Here is a 19991-nt window from a genome sequence, read left to right on the forward strand (position 1 = left end):
CACCACAAACCCCCGAGGTGYCTTATTGCTACTAAAAACTGGTTACCAACGTAATTAGAGCAGAAAATAKAAATGTTTTGTCATACCCGTGGTATACGGTCTGATATACCACGGCTGTCAGCCAATCAGCATTCAGGGCTCGAACCACCCAGTTTCTACTGGAGAATAGACTCYGGGCTCTGGGCTCCAGCGGCATTAGCAGGTCTCTGACTGACTCCCCATTGCTCTGTCTCTCTTTTGTTGGCTGCCAGTGCCTGAGCAGACAGTTTCCTCCCCCCGGGTATTGGCTGTGGATGCTGACGGGGGGATTGCTGTGTGTGAATAAAGGGTGTTTTTGCTGAGGCAGGTACTGTAGCTGTAACTCTCTGTTTCAGCCACAGCATATGATAGGAGAGGAGAGGGGAGGCGAGGAGAGGGCCTCTGGCTCTACAGCACTCTGCAGAGTCACATAAATAACCTCCAGCATTAGACTGGACATGCTTGGTGGAGCCAGCTCCTCCGTTACACTAACAGCCACTACAACAGCCATGAGCTAATGGAACACGCATGTGACAAATACGTCTCGCAACGTAATGGTGATACAAATTATAATAGCCAATGTAAACACATCAGTGGCTATCAGCTATTACAGTCAGACCACTCGTGTTTATCATTGCATTGCAACAGCTGTAATCAAGACAGCATGCCTCTTTGATTCTTGATTCTGTCCATTTCGTTAGTAAGTAAAGTTAACTTGGGACGRAGCCACGAGCAAGAAGGCAGTATCACTCCCTGGCTGGAAATGGAACKTGCAACTAACTGTTTCTAACTGCTGGATCATGCTGCTCTGTGCCCTCGCTCTCGTTCCATTCTCTCAACCTCTGCCATCTGCTCAAAAGAAGATGGAGAAGATGGAGATCACCAGTTGACTGCACAGCATTGGATAGAATAGTTTAGAGCATTTTCATAGGAGAGAGACAGCGAGGGAGAGAGAGATGGAGAGAGACATCTGGTCCATGATAATGAGCTCACATGTAATCTCTGCAGCAGGCAGCCCCTTCATATAAGCTGCCATCCCAGCACCATCTATGCACACACACACACACACACACACACACACACACACACACACACACACACACACACACACACACACACACACACACACAAACCACACACACCACACACACACCACACACAACACACCACACACGCACACCACACGCACACACACACGCACACACACATCGCACGCACACACACACCTGGTCTAAATTGCCCCACACATGAACATTTGTCTCCATTACAGGAGCATCTGGGACCCTCTGCTTCTGTATTACACGTTTTATTGCTGACATATGCCACAGGTTAGAGAGAACTGTGTGTGTGTTTTGTGTGTGTTTTGTGTGTGTGTTTTGTGTGTGTGTTTTGTGTGTGTGTTTTGCGCGTGTGTGTGTGTTGCGATAGAGCTGTCTGGCACAGGAAGAGCCGCGGAGTGAACACAAGTGTCTCCAAGACGGCTGTAAGACAGATCACAGCGATCCCTCAGTGCCTCTGGCAGAATGTCACTGCTATGACAGCTGCTGATACCAGCCTGCCCATGCCAGTCAGCGTAGCACAGTAGGGGACCATGGTTACCATCGGTACAGCATCCGTTATTGGAGCAACCCGTAAGCTTCCTGGATTCGTTTGGGTTGAAACGTTCAACGTCAACGAGTTAAGATATGTATCTGGAGCATGTGAGTGTGCAGGGCTGCAGGCCCTACTTTACTTTATTGCAGCACAGTGCCCCATTAAAAGTGATGTGCCTTTGATTTCATATGCAATTCGGTTAGCTAGTAGCTACCCTCTCTCTACTACATCCACCACACCAAAGTGAAAAGCGCTAATTATCTGTCGCGGAGGTTAGGGTTAGACAACAGAAAACATTCTCTAGTGTATTTATAATTGGACATGTAAATGCACCCTTAATGTAGTAAACTGAGCATACCAAACATTAGGAACACCTTSCTGATGTGGAGTTGCCCAATCCATGTCTCAATTGTCTCAAGGCTTAAATATCCTTCTTTAACTCATCTCCTCCCTCCATCTACACTTTATTGAAGTGGATTTAACGAGTGACATCAATAAGGGAGCATAGCTTTCACCTGGTCGGTCTACGTCATGGGAAGAGCCGGTGTTCTTAATGTTTTGTACACTCAGTGTATGCCTGAGGAGCTACACCACTATAACCCAACAACATAGGCTACTAACAGTGCTGAGGAATGGGTTGGAATGGGATGTTAACAGAGGGAAGAGACTCCATGGAGAGAGCGACAGCGTAATACGTGTCTCCATATGATCTACAACACTGTATACGCTAGCAGCATCCAGCCATGCCGGCTGAGGGAAGTTATTCAGCAGTTATTGTCCGCCTAGCCTAGCCTAGCCTAGCCTAGCCTAGCCTAGCATCATTGGCTCTGCGACCGGCTTTGACTGCTGTTGGGAGTCCGGGAGCATTAGCATGGGAAATGAAATAAGAGGGTGATGCCGTGCCACACAGTGCCCTGGGTACACTTGGCTGGCGGAGCAGAACTGCTGACTAGGTMCTGATGTAATAGGGAGAATCCAGCCAAATGTACCACAATGTTTAATTAATGATTTGTTTGCCCATGCCAAGGTCTCTTTGTGTCCCTCTTCCCTTTCCTGTTCATGTYGACTGAATCTCAAAACTCCAACGATGGGTGATCTAATACGGTCAGGAATGATTATATCCAGCAACACGCACAATTGGCTGCGAACGAACTAATAGCGTGAAAGTGCACCGATTAGTTGACGTAAATGTTTGCTCCTGTCTCGGTTTAACAATATCAATCCTTACATTCGTGMGTGCTAGAACACCATACTGGAGTAACAGAAGAACGTTTAGTGTCGCATCGAAAACGGAGAAGGTCAACTGAACCGTATAATGTAAAAGGTTAACAAATATCCGACTGCCAAAAGGGCTGAGCCTAAAAGCTGATTTCTCTTCTGTGTTAATGGGCCAGAAGCTAGTCTGTCTCAGTGTGAGCCTTTCACACCCATAAAACCCAGACCTATTAATGTAGCTGTAATAACCACTCAACCATATACCATGAGCAGAATGGGATAGGCACCATTTTGCTTAGACTGCTTTTATGAGGTGTGTTTGTGTGCGTTTTTGTGTGTGTGTGTGTGTGTGTCTATGTTTGCGCGTGCATGTGTGTATGCGTGTTTGTGTTGTGAGACAGTTCCTGAGACAGGCACAGAGGCTGGAGAGAGAGAGMGAGATCAATAGTGTCGAGTCAGAGACTCAGGGGGCAGACCTGATACTAGGACCAGTCATCAACAACAGATTCATTTCATAGATTCATTTCATAGAATCCACTGACCGAGGAAACGATTCCACTCTGGACCATTTCATCACCTGGCAATAACACGTGTTTAAACGTCCGGTGCGGCATTTTTTATCTTAATATCAAATCATTTCTGGGTAACAGTTAAGTACCTTACTGTAATTGTTTTCAATTAAAATGGTCAAAAAGAAGAATTCTTAGAAAAGAGCAATTTCTCAAGCAATCATTTTTCTAACATGCTGACCAGACCGGACATGTCGCGTGCGCGAGCGTCGCAAAATAAATTTAGAAATCCATGTTATTCAATTATTGCACCCACACTGCTTGCGCGCGCCAACGAGCGTCTGCGACGCCAAGGGCTAAAATAGAAGTCGTTCCTATTTCTGACGCAGATCGCGCTGAAAGTCATCTCCTCATTGGTTTATAGAAGCAGGTACCCACGTGCCATCTTCTCATTGGTTATACCCACGTGGGTGACAAAGACGAACTTTGTTGCCAGTTGTCGTGGTAATACAATGAACGTTTAGATGCGATCACCATATAAGTTCAAAGATGAAAAATCCTGGAAGGAGGAAAGATGACTAGAAACGATTTGGTTGGCCGTTTATGTGTGGATTAATTGTCGGAGTAGAGGTCCTTGTGCATTTCAGGTAAAATAACAACTCAATGTTTATATCCCAGGACAAATTAGCTAGCAACAGCAAGCTAGCTAAATAGGACAAATTAACGTTAGCTAGCAAGTGCAAGCTAGCTAGCTAAATTGCCATACATGTTTAATGCTTTTTCGACCTGTCCCCAAATTAATGTCATTGGTTCAGAGTTTGTTTTGATATTTTAACCTGCGTGTCGTGATCGCGTTTGGTGTGGGGGGACTAAATAAATGTATGCACGATAGCGCACGATGGCGCACGCGCGCAGCCGGTTTGGATTCCGTGTATTACTGTATGGGAGTGATCTGAGTGGGGAGGGGAAAACTAAAAACTAGCTGTTATTGGCAGAGAGGTTTGGAACTCTTATTGGCCTATCAACTCATTTATGTGATGTCACCAGGCAGGCTTTGGCCTCCATCCCACCAAAACAGGCAGAAATTTCAGGCGGTCTTTTCAAATAGCCCTTACACTAAAAGGGCATTATCATAAATTTCAATATTTCACAGTATTACTCCAACCTCATAGAATGTAAATATAAAACACAGGAAAATCTGTTTTTTGACTGCACTGGGCCTTTAAAAGTATTGATTGAAAAAAAATCCATGGAAAATGTGGCGATGAAATTGGTGTGGTGATTAAAGTGTCAGTATGTTTTAAAGCTGATCCAGGCCAGGCAGGGAATTTTAATCGAAACCTACGTCAGCAGCAGACAACCAGTCGGCAGCCAAACTGACATTGACAAGACTCCCTACCTTGGTATACTACTCTATTGAAATCCAATAGATCAGCATACATTCTATGCAGAGGACTCCTGTTCTGTTTTTTTTTCACAAACCTCCACTCCAGCCATGCATTCAGTTTTTGGATTTTCCTTTGGCAAAGTGGTATATACTCTGACCCTTAACCGTAGCCTGGCTTATGTCTGGTACATTCTTTCTGTGTACCATAGGAGGCACCCCAAGAGGTTTGGGTTTGTGTCTGTTTACATGTGTGCCTTTTTAGMCCGTACTATGGAACCCAGGGAGAATATAGAGGTTATAAATAGCCTAGCCTCAGTATGACTTCCTAATACCTCTAGGAAGCCACAGTCTGGAGCACAAAGGCTTCCTGAAGGTGTACAGCAGGGGCAGGCAACCCTTTTCCTGGAGTGCCGTAGGTTCTAACCACTAGGCACTTGGCCAACTGAGCTAATTGATCTGTTCAGCGATTGCCTACATTCAACCCACCTGGTCTTCTAGGTGGGTTAAATCAAAAACATGATGTACCCGTGGYACTCCAGGACCAGGGTCGCCAATCCATGGTATATAGTATAAAACAGCCTACAGTGATCAGGCTCAAATTGGTGGCAATTCAAGCAGGTCCCAACCTATTAGCATCCCGCCAGCCTGGTTGAGAGATAAACAGACCGCTGTATCAGTTGATGTCCACTGGGGCTGTGGCCGCCCGTCATGCTATTTGGAGGACAGGCAGGCAGACAGGTAGGCAGGCAGCCTACTGTACACTGCTGACAGTGCTGGAGTGGGGGAGAGAAGCGTTGTGTATGTGGGAAGTGTTTCTGTACAGGGAGCGACTCAGAGGGGCTGCGGTAAAGTGCTGCAGGGCAGGGGGGGAGAGGGGGGAGTGGGGGAGTTGGAACTAGAAAAAGAGGCATCAGCAATCTGCATTTAATGAGCGCACAAGAGAGGGTCGCAGTCCCTCTAACAAGATCCCTGGTTCCCCCTTGGTTCCCCTTCCACTCTCCTCCACCCCTCCTCTCCTCCACCCCTCCTCTCCTCCGCCCCATCCCCCTGTTCTGTTCTGCCACGCTGTTGTTAGATTAACTCAGGGTCAGGGGGTCTGAGGGGGAGATCCAGCCTCGCTGCCAGAGAGGTAATCAGTAGAGACGGGTACTGAACAGTCTCCCCTTCTTACACAGACAGACAGACACGCACACGCAGGCATGCATGCACACACACACACTGTAAATGTGGGCCTGATAGATTCCATTTGGAGGGGAGGGCTCGGGGATGGAACAATAGCATTCAATTCCACTGTATGAATATGTTAATGTGTTGCCCATTAGTGCAAATAGTCATGGCCACATTTGTTCATGTCAACAATTATGTCATTGCAAAATATGATGTGGGTACTGTGCAACACCTTTCTATGTCAATGCCTGGTCATACCACTTCCAGTTGCAAAAATAGAAAGAAAATAATTTTCAATCATCTGTTTCCCAATGCAATTGCACTCTACTACTTCAAATTCAAAGATCATCCGTTTACCTCTTACACACTCACAACTCTGCAGCCCTGTTCTCGAATCACAATCACAACTCCGCAGCCCTGTTCTCGAATCACAATCACAACTCCACAGCCCTGTTCTCGAATCACACTCACAACTCCACAGCCCTGTTCTCGAATCCACGAATCACAACTCCACAGCCCTGTTCTCGAATCACAATCACAACTCCACAGCCCTGTTCTCGAATCACAATCACAACTCCACAGCCCTGTTCTCAAATCACAATCACAACTCCACAGCCCTGTTCTCCACAGCCCTGTTCTCGAATCACAATCACAAGCTTCTTTTTGGGAGCAGAGATATAATCACCCTATACGAGCCAGCTTAGAAGCTGTGTTTACAGGATTTTTTTTTTGGGGGGGGGGTTTGCTGGTTCTCATCACAGATGAACAGTAGCCTAATCCTCCCAGGGCAGAGGAACAGAGAGCAGCGCTGCAGGCACGCACTCCTCTTCCCTCACAGATAAGACAGACAATAGACAGATATGAAGGGACTCAGCAGCCTGTAAAGGCATGTGTAGTCTCTCCGTCACTTCTTCATTAACCCTTAAAGGGGAGAACAGGAGGGATGGCATCAACGTCCCTCTTAATACCATTTGCTTTGTGAGCAGCTTGGATGTTAACGTATCTTTCACGGAATCTTGATTCATTCTGAGCTCATCCATCTTGAAATGCTCAGCAATATGTATTACATACAGCAGCTAAGATTTATATTGTATCACCAAGATGCCACACACATGATGGATTGCACTGTCTTTGTGTCACAATTAGAGATCATGCCACCTAAACTCTAGTACACAGTTGCTGGCTGGTGGTGGGCCGATATCCTGATGCAGAGGAACAACATAGCATTGTTTAGCCGGTCTTATATCACATGTTCTCTGGGACCTGGTCATGAGGCCTCCCTGGGTACTGGAGAGCTGATCTCCTTCCTCTGGACAAACAACAGGCATGTCAACAGACTCCTGACTATTGTCCACTGGTGTTGTCACTGCAGGGTCAACAGGAGAGAGCCAGAGCCAGGCAGAGAGACTAGCGAAGGAACTCAGCGCCATCTACCATTACCTCAGCCCACCGCTACCACAGTCCCAAACAATGGTCTCTACCACCTCCCTAATTCCTACATCCTGTAGGACTCCCCAGCCCTCAGAGGCTAACCCTGAGATTCCACCGAGGACCGACTAGGGGTGTGGAGGGTTAGTAGAGACATTCTAGAACCTTTCACTAGGCAACACAGCACAAACGGAAGGTAGATGTTCGCTGGGTATGTTTGTCCTGGCTTCCTTACCATTGTTTACACAAGGAGCCTCTTGATAATTGGAGAGCAGGGCCATGATAAGGGCAACAGCAGCCGCAGGAAAACAATACGCCATCGATTGCAGACCGCATTGCTAAAACAGATGTGTATTTTAATAGAACCACCATACAAGAMAAACAAGCTGCAGGCAACAAAAGATATTTACAGGAATGAGTGGAATTTTGTTTGTGGGAAGGTTAGACCTGATATTTTTTGAGACAGACCCAAAATAAGACTAAAATCGCRGAGGTACCAGGAGTCCTACTGTAGCAGTAAGTAAAATACCCATTCTTGACATAGGTACAGGGGCAGTGTAGGGGCCCGAGTAGACAACGGTAGGAACCAATGAGGTCACAATTTGAGCCCAGTGCTTCAGCCTTTAGATTCGAGAGGTGAGAGGTGCAACCTGGACCGATAGGAGGCGAGTTGAAAATGAACTGCTTTACTGAAAGGACGCCCAAAACCCACATGGGTGCTCACTGCTCACCCATGTGGTTTAATGCACATACCTCCACAGAGACACACCCTTAAATTAGCATCAGCATTATGCTAATTCGCACTCCCTCTTGCGCACACAAAGGGATTCCAGTGGGATTGGGGAGCTCACAGGCACACAAAGGCATGCTCACAGAAGCATATGTTACCGGGATGGGGAGTCAAAAGTCCTGGTACTGCTCCAAAACATAGAAATAATCAGAGCATCATTCTAACTCATCCGGGTCTAATCAAACCCGGGTAGGAAAAACATCAGCATCTGGAATTGTAATCTTGGGAAATGCCACACACGGCTCAACTCAAAGCCATTTGAGCCTAATATACAAACAATCCATCCGACTTTTCRTTTACTGCAGTTACTTTAGCGATGGTAGTGTATTGGTATGAAGCAACAAAAAAATAAGAATTGCTCACAATTCTAGGTCAGCCAGCTCCCTCAGCCGTTCTCTGAGCTTTATTTATCCACCTAACCCTCCATCTCTTTCTCCTTCTCTCTGCTTCCTTTGAACTCCCAGCCCATCCATAAGGCAGCGGGCTCATTTGAGTAGTGTGGAGGCTGAAGGTGCGTCTCCCAGGACTACAGCATCCATCACAACAGTCCTGTACTGTTACTTCCTCTGCCTCCAGAGTGAAGAGAGAGATAGATGTGAGACCTGTCTCATTATAACTCTACCTGGCTGCTGCTAACACTGACTGGGAGATGAGGTGCCTGACTTGGCCCTAGGCCGGGCCATAGACCCAAGAGGATTGTCCCAGCGGCACTGCATAATGTTCCTCGTGAGTTATACTGAACCTACTGTACATCCTAGATGTTTACGACTTACTGAATGTTCAAGCGATGCCTTTTTCAAATGGAGTTTCATCCGTCGGTACTGATACGTGCAGGTTCTGAAACCCAGATGTATTTGCTCATCATAAACCATGAACCCAAAGAAAGTAAACCAAAGTCAGATTATATAAAGGAACTCTAGGATTTATGGACTTTGGGAACGTTCTCCTTTTTCGGTTCGGTGCATCTACATTGCTTGTAAAGCGTCACTCAGGGAGTTAATGTAGCTCCTGATAGTAGTTTGAAGGATCCGTTGACAGGGCATAAACAGAGCTCTCTCAACTTGAGTAGTTGAGTGTGAAGGGCAATTTCAGTTAGTGCTTTATCCTTAGTCTGGTGTACCTTTTGCGTGGCCTTGTCCTAACTGGSTAAGACATACTTGACCTGAGTCTTTCTTTAGCTTAGTAACACGATCAACCTGTATGATAATGTCAAACTAATACACGGCATGATACACATTAATAAGAGTCACAGAGTTGTTTCAGGTGGTGATTGATGGGGCTGTGATAAAGGTGTCCAGCTTCGTTAGCCTTTTTATCATTATGCCATTTTCGAAAGGCCAGCAATATGCTCACAGCTACAGTGCATTCGGAAAGTATTCAGGCCCCTTCACTTTTTCCACATTCTGTTATGTTACAGCCTTGTTCTAAAATGGATTAAATCGTTTTTTTTACCTTCATCAATCTACACACAATACCTCATAATGACAAAGCAAAAACAGGTTAAGAAATTCTTGCAAATGTATTAAAAAYACAAAACTGAAAAATCACATTTACATAAGTATTCAGACCCTTTACTCATTACTTTGTTAAAGCACCTTTGGGAGCGATTACAGCCTCAAGTCTTCTTGGGTAKGACGTTACAAGCTTGGCTTCTCCCATTCTTCTCTGCAGATCCTCTCAAGCTCTGTCTGGTTCAATACTTAAGGCGTGAAATTTACCCCATACACCTATTTCATGTCATCTACTGTTGCACAGCTATTTTCAGGTCTCTCCAGAGATGTTCGATCGGGTTCAAGTCCGGGCTCTGGCTGGGCCACTCAAGGACATTCAGAGACTTGTCCCGAAGCCAGTTCTGCGTTGTCTTGGCTGTGTGCTTAGGGTTGTTGTCCCGTTGAAAGGTGAACCTTCGCCCCAGTCTGAGGTCCGRAGCAGGTTTTCATCAAGGATGTCTCTGTACCTTGCTCCATTCATCTTTCCCTTGATCCGGACTAGTCTCCCAGTCCCTGCCGCTGAAAAACATCCCCACAGCATGATGTTGCCACCACTATGCTTCACCATAGGGATGGTGCCAGGATACCTCAAGACGTGACGCTTGGTATTCAGGCCAAAGTGTTCAATCTTGGTTACATCAGACCAGAGAATCTTGTTTCTCATGGTCTGAGAGTCCTTTAGGTGCCTTTTGGCAAACTCCAAGCGGGCTGTCGTGTGCCTTTTACTGAGGAGTGGCTTCTGTCTGGCCATTCTACCATAAAGGCCTGATTGGTGGAATGCTGCAGAGATKTCCTTCTGGAAGGTTCTCCCATCTCCACAGAGGAACTCTGGAGCTCTGTCAGAGTGACCATCAGGTTTTTTGCCACCTCCCTGACCAGGGCCCTTCTCCCCCGATTTCTCAGTTTAGCCGGGCGGCCTGCTCTAGGAAGATTCTTGGTGGTTCCAAACATCTTCCATTTATAAATGATGGAGGCCACTGTGTAGGGACCTTCAATGCTGCAGACATTTTCTGGAACACTTCCCCAGATCTGTGCTACAACACAATCCTGTCTCTGAGCTTTACGTACAATTCCTTCGACCTCTTGGCTTGGTTTTTGCTCTGACATGCACTGTCAACTGTGGGACCTTATATAGACCAGTGTGTCTAAATCATGTCCAATCAATCGAATTTACCACAGGTGGCCTCCAATCAAGTTGTAGAAACATCTCAAGGATGATCAGTGGAAGCAGGAGGCACCTGAGCTCAATTTCGACTCTCATAGCAAAGGTCTGAATACTTATGTAAATAATGTATTTCTGTGTTTTATTTTTAATACATTTGCAAAAATGTCTAAAAGACTGTTTTCACTTTGTCATTAAGGGGTATTGTGTGTAGATTGATGAGAAAAAMAWWWTTGGAATCATTTCCGAATGCACTGTACATGCTTGTCCCTGTAACAGTAGCCCGTCTTCCTCCCTCTTCCACCTCCCGCCCGTATCCATTTTGTGAGAATTGGGAGGTCTATAAATCTCTGTCCCTGTCAGTGTGCAGGGAGGGAGCCGATTGGGAGGGGAGAGGATGAGCCCTCTAAGAGGCTGAGATCTGATTAGAGAGGGCACAATCACCGCGTGACACCGCCTCACTCACACATCACCCAGTGTGTGCATTCATTTAGGACTAATCCACGCCATCACATTCAAGCCCCATCTCACAGAAGGAAGATCCTCTCTCCCAAAGGTTTGCTGACGGAAAAGAGATCCCAGTGGTACTGCAGTGTTCCCTCTCCGAGAGACAACATAGATAGAGGTCCATGGACGTTATGTTAGCTCTCCTCTAATGCCCTGGTCTAATTACTGCTCTGGTCTCACTCTCATGTCATCAATCAAAATAACACAATGAGAGGGTTTTCCTCTTTTCTAGATTTTATAATGCCCTTTTCTTTTTTTCTTTTTTTTTTACATCAGCAGTTGTCACAAAGTGCTTTACAGTAACCCAGCCTAGACCCCAAAGAGCAAAGCAGAAGTGAGGGGATTGGGGACTAAAATGGTGAACGGAAGATACACGATGCGCCTCTCACGGTATCATAAAATAGGTTAAAGTGCACAGTTTACGTTTAGTCTTTTCTTCTAGTGGAGGATGTTAACAGTAGTAACAGGCAGAGGTAAACACAACATGCATTCAAATATATTTTAAAAATGCATGAGTCATCAATTATTCATCTGAATGWCAAACAAGTAGCATCGGACCATCATGAGGAGAGCAGCTTACCCCCCCCCTGGCCATTTCTATGAGTTCTTCCTGATTCCTAACGACATATTTCCTGCTCTAACTTGGACAGTGGATAGTGCACTCCATAAAGTTTTTTTTTTAAAGTCCAASTCAATTATATTCCCCCTACAGAAACAGTACATCTGAAACATCCAGGGATGAATAGCATTGCTGTTGTGATTCAAAGCTTTTCTCTTAAAAATGCACAGTTGTCTGCAGCTATCCACATCTCCCATAACTCTAGACAACCTCCCAGACAGAACAGATGACAGTCATCTACATGGGGTAAATTTCACGCCTTAAGTATTGAATTTAAAATAAAATACATCTTAAAAGATGAAAAATAGTTAAGAATGTTWAAAAAAAAAAGTGAAACTGGATGTAAAAATCTGATCCGGAATTTGTAAAATTGAAAACAAAAAAAATGATATCAATAGCAAAACAAAACAACTTGCAAGCAAATCATTTTAAATCGAGAGCAAAACTTGAATTTTAAAGCAATAACAAATTATTTGAAAACTAATGCCAAAATTGTTCAGTTTTCTATTTAAATTCCTATCTATTAATTAATATGTTTACCTAACTAGTTACATGGTTTGTCATGAAAGGTATTATATAGATATGCTTCTAATATCCAATAATTATTKACACGTGACAATTTTTAAGTATGTTAGCTTAGTTGGCTTGCTTAGTTGTCTGACTAGCTAGCCAAACAGAATGAATCGCCAGACTCTGCATGCCTGTAGCTAGCCACTGCCAGCCGTAGTGAAAGGTTTGCCCGTATGTTTTTAAGTGATGTCACGTCCTAATAGGCCATTGTGATTTTAGACCCATGATGAATGTCTCCAGTTAGCTAGCTAGCTACATCATTGTATTTAGGCCAAGGACTCGTGTGTACACCACTTAGCTAGCTATTTATCTAGCTGGAGACATTCATCATGAGATTGAAATCACATTACGCCCTTTACGGTCAAAAGAATTACTTGGTTAACGGAAATCATACAGTCAAACCACGCATACAATAATGTATGTATCTGAATGACCCTTAGCAAAATGTTCTGGACTATTGAAGCTAGAGATATTCATTGGGCAAGTTGGTTAAGGTGTCTTTTTCTATTGGCTAGTTAATAGCACAAAGATGAGTCTGTGTGCAGCGAAACCACCTCTGAATACTCTCTCTGCTGAACACAGTGAACATTATCTGGATATAGGGGCAACAATGTCAAGGGTGGCTGGTGGCACCTTAATTTGGGAGGACGGGCTCATTATAATGGTTGGAATGGAATTAATGGAATGGTATCAAACACATAGTTTCCATATGTTTTAATACCATTCCATTCAATCCATTCCAGCCATTATTATGAGCCGTCCTCCCCTCATCAGCCGCCTGTGAACTGCCGGCAAGAGCATATGCAAAATAGATCTAACAGCTGGTGGTGGAAAATTTGAACTGAAAACTATTTTTGCGTTAGTTTTCAAATAATTTGCTCTCGCTTTAAAATTATTTGCTTGCATTTTGCCTTTAATTTGTTTATTTTTTTTATCTCAACATCCATTATTTCACTTTTCCTAAAAAATATAACTTTTACATTTTGAACTTTATTTTTCATGTTTACGAATTTTTTGATTTTTGAAATCAATACTTAAGGTGTGAAATTTACCCCATACACCTATTTAATGTAATCTACTTCATCATAGACTGAGATGACATGAGCTGTCTTTATAGAGGTATAGAGGTTATGTATGCCATGTGTTTTAGTAGTAATGGTAAGATGGAGACAGCAGTCTGGTGGCCTTGAGATCCTCTCCTGTCCCTCCCATACAAATGCAGGCCGACCTTATAATAGGACACAGCCACAGACAGCAGACTGGGAGGATGGAGGGAGGGGGGGGGTTGTAAATATTCTTCTGATGGATGAGAGAGGACGGTACCTGAATTATTTACACTCTGTGGTCCTTGGGGAGAAAGCACACAGGGGTGTGGATTAGGGGGGGGGGGGGGGGGGTGCTAAGCTCCTGGTGAGTGGGTGGAGGGGGTTGGGGGGCAAGGGTTTGGTAGTTTGTAGGTCAGTGGGTGAGGCAGGGTCATTCACTCGGAAACAGGCTTAACCTGGGCTCTTAGTGATGGAGGAGGGGGGTTACTGGCAGCCTTCAGCCCCCCTCCAGCCCTCATGCCCTTGAGAAGGTGCTAGAGACGGCGATAGTAGTAATATGCTTTTAGGGAGGAGCTGTGGGGGAGGGGAGAACGTAAATTGTTTTGCCTCAGAAATTGTATGATTTACTCATTATTCCCAATTAGATTGTGAGGAGTACTAAGAGACAATAAAATGAGGGAAATCACTTCACAATTTGTCAATTGACTCTACACATTTTTTTAGGAATCGCAAATAAATTGAAAATATATTAATGTAAAGCTAGGTAAGCTAATATGAATATGAACAACATATTGGGTGAAACCCATTATTGAAAACGAATATCTAGCATTTCTAGATTGATAAAAAAAGAAAAAAGAATTCAGATGAACCTGAATAAAAMAWATATATATTTCCTGCTGCTCACTTTCACCCGAGGCTCCCGTCTTCACCTCAGTACCTTCATACATAGAGGAGAAACGAGTGAGCTGTACACCTCAGAGCCTGTAACCCGTACGTTTCTGTGAAAACCTTCCGTTCCCTCCAGGACATGCAGCACTAGGGAGACTGCAGAACCCTACAGTATAGATCTTACAGTTACCCATATAGTGAAACGAGCAGGGTGCGCTTCCCTCTAAGACAATGCAACAACACTTTCAGTATAAAGACTGGCACAGGTTAAGCCCTCCTGGAAAGAGCAGTAGTCTGGCAGCTTAGAGGTGAAGCTGATTAAAGAGAGAGAAAATGTTTTAGTCCTGGCTGGCTTTCACATGAGAGAATGGGATAGAAAAATTGGAGCTAAGCTTGTCTTATGTGTTGCATTTGTCTGACGCCAGTGTCATCTGCCTATTTGGTGGTTCAGCTTAATCCTATATGGTTGTTTCAGCTCTCTCTCTCTCTCCTCTCACTGCCCAGCCCCTGATCCATCCACAAATAAACTCAGCAAAAAAAGAAAACGTCCCTTTTTCGGGACCCTGTCTTTAAAAGATCATTCGTAAAAATCAAAATAACTTCACAGATCTTCATTGTAAAGGGTTTAAACACTGTTTCCAATGAACCATAAACAATTAATGAACATGCACCTGTGAAACGGTCGTTAAGACACTAACAGCTTACAGACGGTAGGCAATTAAGGTCACAGTTATGAAAACWTAGGACACTAAAGAGGCCTTTCTACAGACTCTGAAAAACACCAAAAGAAAGATGCCCAGGGTTCCTGCTCATCTTCATGAACGTGCCTTAGGCATGCTGCACAGAGGAATGAGGACTGCAGATGTGGCCAGGGCAATAAATTGCAATGTCCGTAACTGTGAGACGCCTAAGACAGCGCTACAGGGAGACAGGACGGACAGCTGATTGTCCTCCGCAGTGGCAGACCACGTGTAACAACACCTGCACAGGATCAGTACATCCGAACATCACACCTGCGGGACAGGAACAGGATGGCAACAACAAGTGCCGGAGTTACACCAGGAATGCACAACCCTCCATCAGTGCTCAGACTGTCCGCAATAGGCTGAGAGAGGCTGGACTGAGGGCTCGTAGGCCTGTTGTAAGGCAGGTCCTCACCAGACGTCACCGGCAACAACGTCACCTATGGGCACAACACACCGTCGCTGGACAAGACAGGACTGGCAAAAAGTGCTCTTCACTGACGAGTCACGGTTTTGTCTTACCAGTGGTGATGGTAGGATTCGCGTTTTAGTCGAAGGAATGAGTGTTACACCGGGCCTGTACTCTGGAGCAGGATCGATTTGGAGGTGGGGGTCCGTCATGGTCTGGGGCGGTGTGTCACAGCATCATCGGACTGAGCTTGTTGTCATTGCAGGCAATCTCAACACTGTGCGTTACAGGGAAGACATCCTCCTCCCTCATGTGGTACCCTTCCTGCAGGCTCATCCTGACATGACCCTCCAGTATGACAATGCCACCAGCCATACTGCTCGTTCTGTGCGTGATTTCCTGCAAGACAGGAACGTCAGTGTTCTGCCATGGCCAGCGAAGAGCCCGGATCTCAATCCCATTGAGCATGTCTGGGACCTGTTGGATCGGAGGGTGAGGGCTAGGGCCATTCCTCCCAGAAACGTCCGGGAACTTGCAGGTGCCTTGGGGGGGTAAGAGTGGGGTAACATCTCACAGCAAGAACTGGCACATCTGGTGCAGTCCATGAGGAGGAGATGCACTGCAGTACTTAATGCAGCTGGTGGCCACACCAGATACTGACTGTTACTTTAGATTTTTACCCCCCCCTTTGTTCAGGGACACATTATTCCATTTATGTTAGTCACATGTCTGTGGAACTTGTTCAGTTTATGTCTCAGTTGTTGAATCTTGTTATGTTCATACAAATATTTACACATGTTAAGTTGGCTGAAAATAAACGCAGTTGACAGTGAGGACGTTTCTTTTTTTGCTGAGTTTATTTAGCTTTAGATAACAGAGGGGGCTGGGCTGGGCTCAACATGATTTCTCTGCTTACTGTTGCCTAACTCTTGATATAGCCCTAAATCAATAAAACAAAGTCATATGGATGGAAATCAACATGGAAAAGCGTAGAATCCTGTTTGTGCCTTTGCTTGCTATCTTGCATATTTCAGTATTGACATTAAACAGACAAAATGCATAGAGAACTAAACTTTAATTCTGAACAGCAAACAATCTGATTAGCTGCACTACTCTGACACCAGCAACCCAAATGCTTTATTCCACTGCTATAGGCTACAGCACAGACCCTAAACAATACAGTATAACCAGCCATAGGGAAAGCAGGAAGCATTTTCTATAAGTGTGAGTGTCCTTTACATTTACAACCAACTTATAGGATATTGAATTTTGAATTATCTTTTTATTTGAAACAATTACGATAGCCTATTAAAAATGAAAATAAGTAGCCATAATGTCTCTCTAAATGAATGACTCTGTCGTTATCAATAAATATTTAGGCTACTCATGTGGTTGATACGAAATGGTCAACATAATGCTGTTTGTGATCTCTTGTTGTACACKGAACAAAAACATTAACTCAACATGCAACAATTTCAAAGATTTTACTGAGTTACAGTTCATATCAGGAAATCAGTCAATTGAAATAAATAAATTAGGCCATAATCTATGGAATTCACACGACTGGGCAGGGGTGCAGCCATGGGTGGGACTTGGAGGGCATTGGCCCACCCACTGGGGAGCCAGGCCCAGCCAATCAGAATGGGTTTTTCCCCACAAAATGAATTTATTACAGACAGAAATACTCCCCCTGTGTGTAATGATCATGCTGTTTAATTCGCTTCTTGATATGACACACCTGTCAGGTGGATGGATTATCTTGGATAAGGAGAAATGCTCACTAACAGGGATGTAAACAAATTTGTACACTAAATTTCAAAGAAAAACGTTTTCTGTACATAAAGAACATTTCTGGGATTTTTTATTTCAGCTCATGAAACATGGGACCAACACTTTATATGTTGCGTTTATATTTTTGTTCAGTGTAGTTGGCCAGAGGGATAAACCTATTTCTCTGTGTGAACTCCCCGGGATAATCTCAATTGCGTCCTCCTCGCATCCTCTCTCCTCGCTTCCTTCCCTAAACCCATTGGAAAAGGTCAAAGGGGAGGGTMCTCTGGCTTTCTCATCCAATGGGTTTTGAGAAGGAGGCGAGGAGAGAGGATAGAGGACACGAGGAGAATGGGATTTAGATTCTCCCACCGAGTCTCCTCTGACCCGCTTCTCATGCATCGGGATGTGCGTAGCTTCAGTGATTCATTCGGAATACACAGACATTGACATATCCGTGACTGCATTGTGTATTCTCCAATATCTGAACTTCTCAATATATAATGCAAYGCTATAGGCTAATGCCAGACAGCCATTAAATTCTACATAGCCTAACACTTTTTTTTCTGAGAAAGAGACTGTACAGACTCATAGCAAGCATTGCCGCGGGAAGTAGTCGTCACAATATTTTTTTTTTTTTAATTAATATAAATTGAAAAAAATTGTTGACCAAATTAGTGCACTAGGCCTTTATTACTCCTGCATGAAAATAATCGTCATCAGAGCGGGAGAACCCCCCAAGGACCTTACATGTTCTGTTTAGAGGCGAATTGGCTCTGGCAGTCAACRCAGCCAAATACTCCATCTAAACGTGAATTGAATCTCAATTGCGGTACGGTTCTAGAGACAGAAATCCCCCTACTTTCAAATCACATCAAAATTATTTCACAAACGCTAAATGTATACTGTTTTAACMATTTTTAACACAGTTGCAGCTGRCAGTAATTCTTTATGTGACAACATGTTAGTGGCGTCCGTTTTCAGTTTGAAGACAGGTGTTCGGGGACGCAGATAAATAATTACCACAGGTACACCTCCTTCCTATGTGTTTGCCATAAATAAGCTCTGTAAYATGGAAATGTGGTCTTATTGGAACCCCAACCCTATAAACATGTAGTAATTTAACCTTWGTTTTTTTATTGAATTATTTATCGCTGATATTAAAGATTTAGGCCTACGTGCCTTATGTTTCCAAAACCGTACCGTGTCGGGGCTCTTAACAAAACTCCCCCAGTGAGAAGATACTATCGTCAATAGGCGCTAAAGTTACGTACTTAGGTCTATATATGGGGTACCATAGAGCATGCTTTTGTAGAACAGTTGATGGCACACTGAGCTACTGGTCAGAAGGTGGRAGATTCGAGCTACACTCCCTGCCTCGTTCATTACAATACCTTCAGTTGCATAGTTGTGGTCCCGGAGGAAGCTGTTGTTTATTTTGCGGGTGTCGATTTCTTCATCCATTTGTGACACTTATTTTGTAAACCAGAAACAGAGAAACAAGTATCCATGGTCCTGAAACATCGCTTCAGCACAGGGTCGGCGCAAGCTGCGCGCTTTTCGTCATGATTAGACCCTTTCYAGAAATAAGAATGTGGAAAAGAGGCAGAAACCTCAACGTTTGCTCCTGAACGAATAAATAACCGTTCGATACAATATCATAGGAGGAAAAAGCCTGTCCCTTTCGAGACGACCGTTGAGTCGTCAGATGTCTGCCAATAATAGGCTCAGATTAAAGTGGCAGAAAACGAAGTATAAAACTGACAGCAAGAAAATAGCTGCGCATTACGTCTCCATTGTCAGAGGCGCAATAAAACAGTCCAGAAATCAGAGCAGGGTGTGTGAGCTGGTTCTTATTTTGCCCCAGTCTGCTTGCATCGCAGCGTCCGTTTCCTCTTGGATCACCCCGTTTCGCCTCGACGTGTCGCTCTGCCGCCAAACCTCACCGGGTGCTTCACTGCTAGCCTGCTGTTGCCACTGCCCATTCGCGCATTGCGTTACTGGCTCCGCCCCGACAGCTTGCCTCTGTCGACCTGCGTCAGCATCACAGTGATGTGTTCGCACATGCGGGGGCAGAGCGCACGGATGCGCCCTCATATCAGGGGGATACGGTGGTCACATATTTGATTTTTGTTTATACAACAAACATACAATATATCGATACCCTTCAGATCCTTTCTGATAATTGTTACCCCAAAAAGTGTGTGTGTGTGTGTGTCTGCCTGCTTGTGTCTCTGTGTATGTGTGCCCACACTGTAATTTCCCCTAGTTGGGTTTGGGCATGGTGGTGTTGGTGGCTGTGGCTGTCAGAGACCTCCCCCGRCCCATCCTGCCCCTACATGTTAAATAATCTGTGCTGTAGGATAATGTTTTAACAGCCCACCGCCCTTCAGCTAGGTCTGGATAAATCTATTATCTACATCCCCAAATGATGAAGGTCACTGATGCATGCCATGAAAAGAAGTTCCATCCACCCCACTTATGACCAGTTGAATATTCCCCAATCCAATTGTCTCCGCACCATGACAAACCATTCCCCTCAAACCCCTAATCCTTTTAATAAGGAGATAGTCCTCACCAACCCCTGAATCATCTGGGTTCACATTCACTCTAAATGGTATAGAATCTGTCTTTGCCGTCATGGGGTTTGAACAAACTGTTATGATAATTCTATTTGGGC

The 19991-nt window shown here is 44.6% G+C and overlaps 1 protein-coding gene across 1 annotated transcript in view; it reads right to left on the reverse strand.

Annotated features, from left to right (window-relative positions):
• LOC112069729 (serine/threonine-protein phosphatase 2A 55 kDa regulatory subunit B beta isoform) overlaps positions 1-19295 on the reverse strand; it is a 58608-nt gene extending 39313 nt beyond the window's left edge. Inside the window, exon 1 of the mRNA XM_024137100.2 lies at positions 18706-19295. Within this exon, the coding sequence (XP_023992868.1) occupies positions 18706-18775 (70 nt within the window). The 5' untranslated portion in view covers positions 18776-19295. The remainder of the gene's footprint in view (positions 1-18705) is intronic.
• Positions 19296-19991: the final 696 nt, after the last annotated feature.

Source organism: Salvelinus sp. IW2-2015, unplaced genomic scaffold, assembly GCF_002910315.2.
Source record: "Salvelinus sp. IW2-2015 unplaced genomic scaffold, ASM291031v2 Un_scaffold1098, whole genome shotgun sequence".
NCBI lineage: Eukaryota > Metazoa > Chordata > Actinopteri > Salmoniformes > Salmonidae > Salvelinus > Salvelinus sp. IW2-2015.